This window comes from Dioscorea cayenensis, chromosome 5, assembly GCF_009730915.1.
Source record: "Dioscorea cayenensis subsp. rotundata cultivar TDr96_F1 chromosome 5, TDr96_F1_v2_PseudoChromosome.rev07_lg8_w22 25.fasta, whole genome shotgun sequence".
Lineage (NCBI taxonomy): Eukaryota > Viridiplantae > Streptophyta > Magnoliopsida > Dioscoreales > Dioscoreaceae > Dioscorea > Dioscorea cayenensis.
In genome coordinates this window covers 32,324,718-32,332,350 of record NC_052475.1, presented here as the reverse complement: position 1 = coordinate 32,332,350, position 7,633 = coordinate 32,324,718, and the positions used below count along the sequence as shown (strand labels likewise).

Here is a 7,633-nt window from a genome sequence, read left to right as displayed (position 1 = left end):
CAAAAAACATGCCCTGAAAAAGTGTGAAAGTTATCAGTGATACAATGTTCTCCTGTAGGTAACCTATAAGCGGAGATGTTAATGGGTAAGAACTACATAGATGTTGATGGATGAGGCTGAAACAAGGTGTAGGATCCATAGACTAAGAACCTTCATGTCATGTTATTTCCTCTCTGTTATATGTGAGTTCATGCATCTTTTCTGAATTCTGATTGTCGTAGTCATATCATAAACCCAGGACACCGCATGCGCTTTCCTCTCTGAATTACATGTGCTCACACATGTTGTCATGTTTGTCTTGTATTTACCCTGACTTCATTTCCACAAGATTCTAAAGCTGAAAATACCTCTAGAAAACTTGTCCAAGAGCGCAATGGCTGTTTGTGGAGGCGGGCATGTTTGTCTCCATCCTCCCAGTGGAGAAGCGAAGGAATACCAGGTCTCCATCACTTCGAAGCAAACGTCTTCAGAACGGGTTCTACGATGAGAAACATCGGAACCATCATCCACCTCCAAGCCACAGTTAAATAAAACAAAGACATGTACCAGCTGTGCTGATAAGCGTGCAGTGTATCATCCTGTATTTTAAAGTCGGAACTCCATAAACGTGGAGTGGAGAGGAGAGGAGATGATGGCGGGCAATGACAATGATGTTGTTGTGGACATCGGGAAGCCGTCGAGCTTTACTGGGGGGCTCGAATTCTCAGGACTAACCTACACCGTGATGAAGAAGCAGAGGGTGGAGGGGAAGTGGACATCGCAAGGGGTGGACCTGCTGCACCGCATCACGGGTTACGCCCCAAAGGGCTGCGTCACAGCCGTCATGGGACCTAGTGGCGCCGGAAAATCCACCTTTCTCGATGGTCTTGCAGGACGGATTGCAAGTGGGAGCCTCAAGGGACGCGTCTCCCTGGATGGCGCCGAGATGAGCCCCAGCATCATCAAGCGCACCTCCGCCTACATCATGCAGGACGACCGCCTCTTCCCCATGCTCACCGTCTACGAGACCCTCATGTTCGCTGCAGACTTCCGCCTCGGCTCCATCTCCACTGACGACAAGAAGCAAAGGGTGGAGAAACTCATTGAACAGCTAGGATTGACGGTATGCACAGGCCATTTTCTTCTATATTAATTATTTCTCACCTTTTTCGCTATTTCATCCCACTTGGTTAAGTTTAGCCAGTGAAATCACTGAGTTTCACTGGCTAAACTCTGGAGTATTATTCTTTACTTACATCGAATCCCAGGGCATTGTCTTTTGACTTTTTGACTACTGATTAATTAATTGATTATGTGCGCTGGCATTAATTGGTCTAGTATTCGGTTGATGACTCTTGACATTGATTTGCATTTTTTTGTTTTTTTTGTTTTGCATTTGCAGTCCTCGAGGAACACGTATATAGGAGACGAGGGCACGAGGGGAGTGTCCGGCGGAGAACGCCGAAGGGTATCCATTGGGGTGGACATCATTCATGGGCCGCCACTGCTGTTCCTGGACGAGCCCACCTCCGGTCTGGACTCTACTAGTGCCCATAGTGTGATTGAGAGGGTGCATCACATTGCACGCTCCGGCAGCACAGTCATCCTGACCATCCACCAGCCATCACATCGTATACTAGTGCTCCTGGACCACCTCATAATCCTAGCCAGAGGACAGCTTATGTTCATCGGTGCCCCCAAGGACGTCAGCAGTCACCTGGGACGCATGGGCCGGAAGGTGCCAAAGGGCGAAAACTCTATTGAACACCTGCTTGATGTGATCCAAGAGTACGATCAGTCGGAGCTTGGGGTAACGGCATTAGCCGACTTCTGCCTTACCGGGCTGAAGCCACCACGAATCTCGAATGAAGACTACTCAGTCAGCACCAATATTCCACCCACGCCGCTGCCAATGCCTCATGCTATCCGTGATGGTGTGAGCTCAGGTAAGCGTGGGTCTCAGGCACACACACCTCATCGGCTGGATGAATATGATCACAGTGTCCGGAGCCCTTGGCCTTCCTCCAAGTCCCCGTGGAGTAACGCCGGCCATAGTGGAGTCATGGACACGCTGCGATTGACGCCCTCTCGCCTCCGAGGGGATCGCAAGCCGTCACATAACCCTATGAGGTAATGATTTACCTGTATATATATCTCTCTATTTAATTTTCTTCGTTTTTCCGAATGCACTTGACTGGCTATTCCCCGAAAGTACACACTCGAGCGGGACTGTTAGTTAGCAGCAGGACAATCGGCATCTGTCATCATCCCCTTACTACTACTATTACTACTACTAATAATAATAATAATATTGCCTTTATCAGTCTCTCCCCGGGCTACTACACCTATTCCAATGAGATACTGTCGAGAACGCCGACCCCACACAGCAGTGATTATACGGTGAACGAGGACGATTACATGACCCCGAATGTGGTGGGAGGCGGTCGTTTAGGCAGGCACCATGCAGGCGGCTTCGGCCCAACGTTTGCCAACTCTTACGTTTCCGAGGTGTGGGTTCTGATGCGGCGTAACTTCACCAACATCCGGCGCACCCCAGAGCTCTTCCTCTCCCGCCAGATGGTGCTAACAATCATGGGGTTCATGATGGCCACCATGTTCCTCAATCCCAAGGATGACACCCAGGGAATCACCACTCGCCTCAGCTTCATCATCTTCACCGTCTGTCTCTTCTTTTTCTCGTCCAATGACGCCGTCCCTGCTTTCATCCAGGAGCGCTTCATATTCGTTCGAGAGACGTCACACAACGCGTACCGCGCCTCCTCATATACCATCTCAGGCCTCATCACCTACCTCCCCTTCCTCTTGGTCCAGGCCTTGACATACGCTGCAATCGTCTGGTTCGCACTCAAACTCCACGGGGACTTCTACTACTTCGTCATCGTTCTCTACGTCTCTCTGCTCTCCACCAATTCATTCGTGGTGTTTGTCAGTTCGGTGGTGCCCAACTACATATTGGGCTATGCTGCAGTCATCGCTTTCACCGCGCTCTTCTTCCTCTTCTGTGGCTATTTCCTCAAAAGCAGCAGCATCCCGAAAGGGTGGAAGTGGATGAATACCATCTCTACCATGACCTACCCCTACCAAGGCCTGCTCATGAACGAGTTTGAAAACAACCGGACGTTCGCCCATGACCCTCTTGGCAGACCGGTCACTGGAGCCAACATCCTACAGCAGATGTCTATTAGCACCCAAGAATCGGAGAAATGGAAGATGGTTCTTTATTTGTTAGGTTGGGCTGTCTTCTATCGTTTACTGTTCTATTTAATCCTTAGGTTCGCCTCCAAGAACCACAGGTCATGAGACACTAGTCGGTCAGCGGGTATTTTCATTCTACTTAAAAACATTACCACAATACATTTTTAACTTATCTTTGGCGAAAATGTGAATAATGAATGGTATACGTCAACATTCAACTTGGCAACTTGGGCCGTTTGATCCATGGTAATGACATATTACCAATTACCATGGTAATATAAGTGAAAATGTTTTATGGTTAGAAATATTATAGTAATTTAATATAATCATGTTTTATTGAGAAATCTTATTACAGGGAATAGTTCATTGTCGTGTTTGATTGTCATAGTAATCAATTTGTTAAGATATAGAAAAGTTATAAGATCCAAGATAGACATCAAATTTAGTGGTAATAGGATTATCAATTTTTTGGTAATATTTATAAGTTGATAATGTGACATTACTATCCAAATTATCATCGGTGCAATGTCAAATATGGTAATATTTTCAGATTACCGCGAATCAAACGGCTCCTAAAGTTAATATATTTTTTTATTTAATAATTTTTATTTTACTAGCAGAAGTGCCAGGTTTAGGCAACAATTTTTAAAGGGATAAATCCTTGATTTATTTTTTAAAAAAATTCAAAACAGATGAATACAACACTGACTGAACAAAAGACAAAAGCATAGAAAGAAAACCAATGGAAAAGAACAAAGCTAACAATAATTAAGTAAATAAAAAACACGTGGAGATCGATAATCACTAGGGTGAAGTGGGTCTTGTTAACGTGTGATAGCTAGAGTCAACTCCTTTGCCAGGACTACTCATTGATCAGGGTGTTAGATTTTCTTTTATGTTGGCACTCAAGAAATCCAAAAGAAATTGTTAAATCCAAAAGAAATCCAAAAGAAGTATATAAATGGTAATATTTCCTAAATTAAAAACCTTATCTAAATTCACATTAACAATTTTTATTAGGCATATTTTCATTAAAATGGTATAATTATTGAGTAAGTTATTTTAAATAAATATTAATAAGTTACGGGCGACTAAAACAGAAATAAAATAAATGCTACGATAAATATAAAAAAGTGGTTACTAAAAGTAAAACTAAGATATTGATATGAATAAACAAATATATATATATCTTAAACCCAAATTTATTCCTCTTATTTTCCTCACATGATCACCAGCCAATTATTCACATCAAGAACTTCCAAATTTTTTCTTCCCCATGCCTTGACTTTTGAGCTTTGCAAAATTTTTTCAATTTAAAGGAGTTACATCGAATTCTAAAGGCTATTGGCATTCAATATTGATTTACAAGCAAGTTTCATGATCTCTCTTCTCTTTCTTTCTTATTAGGGAACTAGACAATCCAAATATCAGTGATGGATTATGGGAACATTTACAATTCACAGTTGTTCAAAAGACCAAATACGGTTTGCTAAGTTGTAGTGGAGGAAACTGTGATCCGTGGTTTTCGTAGCATGGAGCAAAGGACGCAAATATCCATAGCATATTGATTGGGTTAATATTTTGAGCGGGTACCGAACTTTGGTCAAATTTTATTTTGAGCACTGAACTTTAATTTGTATTATTTCAGTCACATGACTTCAATTGCATTTCACCGGGAGGATACGGAGAGTATTCTGGTATGATTTTACCTATGTGGCGGCCTGAAATGTCGTGTCAGCACTAGTTTGTTTCGTCAGCATGCTTATGTGTCATTGTCACATCAACATTAACTGCCATATGGCCGATCCCAATGCCGCCTCAGAAGCCACCTAAGCCTTTTAAACATACTCTTCATCCCCACCAATTACCCTTTTCGCCCTTTCTTCTCCACCCGAGCGAAACCCCGTTCCTTCTCAACCTGCCTCATATGTATGCCTTCTCTTTTCAAGTGGAGATCTCAAAGTCGGTATCTGACAATGCTTGAAGTTGGCGTTGGAAGTGAAGAATTTTTTTTGTAGACGGTTCAAAGAACAAGGCGTAGGGTTATCTTGTATAACTTCTATTTTCTTCATCAATAAGGCTTCTCAATTGTGACAATGTTGCAGTGATTTTCATGCTTGAGAGAGAGAGTGGTCTGCGGATTTAATATGTCGTATGCTAGTTTCTTTTTCTTTGATTACCAAAAAACATTGTAATGTTTGTTGTTGTGCATAAAATGGTCTAATAAAGTGTATTAGTTACAACTCCTGGTTGAATTTGTATCATAATGAAGTTATTGGTCACACTAGATGGATAGACCATGAGTCATTCTACAACAATATGGAATTGAAGAATATAAAGATCCAAAAAGTTCACCACAAGAATTTCACAGGAAAAATATAAAGGTGCAATATGATCCTGCAACCAATTTGCACAATCACCAGTTACCATTTAACCTGCAGATAATGAATTCATAAAAAATTCATTTAATAAGTATACCTAGCTGCTTCAGAGGATTTGCAAAAACTTGCTTTTACTATAATATAAGTTTATCCATTAAAAAATACATTCTAATTAGGTTTAACATCACATTTATTTACCATTTCAAAGTCAAGGAGACAAAATATTCAATCAGTGAAGCATCTGGTCAAAACTTTGCATTTCATTTAACATATTTGAGCATTGAAGCATCTTCAAAAAATATCCAGACACTAAAAACATCAACATTTACATCAAAGACAAAAAAACTTCGTTGACATAGTTCTCCAAAGTGTAAATCCTAGAAAACTCCAAAATGTTACATAACATCTTTTATTTTGCTCTCCCAACAACGGAACCTTCAGCTCCTCTAGAACATGTTGGTACTCATACCTTTCTTTTCTTTACTGCAGGTCCATCTTTGTTTTTATTTTCTGCATGTTTGTCCTTGGGTGGAGGTCTTATCCCAGGTATAGTGAGTTGTTCTTTACCTTTTTCCTTCGCAGTTTCTTTGGAGTTAGCTTCAGTTGTGTCTTTGTTTTTTTTTTCTTCCATCCCCTTGTATTAATATATTTTTACTCCGAGTACTTTCAATTGGTGTTGAGGAAATGTGGAGACCTAGCTAGCTTGTTCAGTATTATTAACAACTTGCCATATTCAAAGTCATATTTATTCAATTTTGTGATGCTTGTCAAAGAGCGTTCTGGTGATTAATTTTATGAAAGCTCACTTGTGACATGGGCTCTGCTTGATCATGTGCAATTGTTGTTGGCTCCTCACTCTCTCTGGCTTCATTTATGCCATCAACCTGATGGTGTACATAAAGCACATTTTAGTCCTAAAAATTCAGAGTATGATGGCAAGTGACGTTGAAACTTTATTATAACTTGCAGATAATGCTTTGTTATTACAATTAACATTCTGAAAAATTAACAAGTGATATAGTATATAATGTCCAAAATCAAATTTATTTATTTGTCTATTACCTATTGAGCCTTGTGATGAAAGTTAGAATTTTATTAACTCTAACTTGTAGCACATGTTCTGCTTGCTCATCTGCACCTACTATAGGTCCTACACCATCTGTGGCTCTAAGCATGATATCAACCTACTGGTGCACATAAAACACAAATTAGTTTGTAAAATGTAAAGGACAATACCATATTTGCATTATTTCTTAGGTCAAACTATTCTGGATTTTCTATAGATTTTTTGTTTTAGTGTTTTTTAGAGAATAGCAACTAGATATGCATACACACACCTCATGGAAATGCTTCTCCAGGGCATTAGGATCTATTGCATCCATAGGGACATTGGCAAAGCCCTAACAAAAAAAATGGAATTAATAAATTGAGTAGTCATATTAAAACACAAAAACTAAGAACATAGTAGTTTTAATTAAAAAAAAATTACAGTTCTCACATCCTTGGCATTGGATGATCTACTAGCTTGATCCACTTGAAGGTTAGTGCTACTTTGTTGATTTCATGCGGACCTTTGCCTTGCTGAAGCCAATTACCTCATTTGGTTCTTTCCTCCTATTCAATGTTCTCCTGCCTTTCTTATTATTTATAGGTTCCGGTGGAATCATGGGTCCTTGATCACTTATAGGCCAACAATCCTTTTCTTATGTAGGGTGTAAAATGTGGCTATATGTTTCCAAAAATTTGGACACCTTATAACAGTCATCTAGGTGATTCTCAGGCTTGTCTTTGTTGTAATAGATTGCAGATATTGCATGACAACATGGATTCCTACTAATTGCCATCTCTTGCAAGTACATGTTTTCGCTCTGTTAATAACTACAAATTGTTTATCACCTACCAAAACTTGATATTCATCTCCCCCTGACCAGGTTGTTGTGTATGACCAACTCAACTATTTTGCTTTCTCTAAATTTTTTAAAATCCTAGGGCAATGCATGCTGGTGCATTTTTGCATGGCATCCCTCCTCCTTTGGATCCTAATCATTAAGTTTGTC

The 7,633-nt window shown here is 40.5% G+C and overlaps 1 protein-coding gene across 1 annotated transcript; it reads left to right on the top strand.

Annotated features, from left to right (window-relative positions):
• Positions 1 to 52: 52 nt before the first annotated feature.
• On the top strand, positions 53 to 3,518 carry LOC120260895 (ABC transporter G family member STR2-like). Its single transcript, XM_039268468.1, has 3 exons — positions 53 to 1,102; positions 1,382 to 2,109; positions 2,304 to 3,518. Exons 1-3 carry the CDS (start codon positions 629 to 631, stop codon positions 3,298 to 3,300), a joined length of 2,199 nt encoding a protein of 732 aa, XP_039124402.1. The 5' UTR covers positions 53 to 628; the 3' UTR covers positions 3,301 to 3,518.
• The last annotated feature ends 4,115 nt before the right edge of the window (positions 3,519 to 7,633 follow it).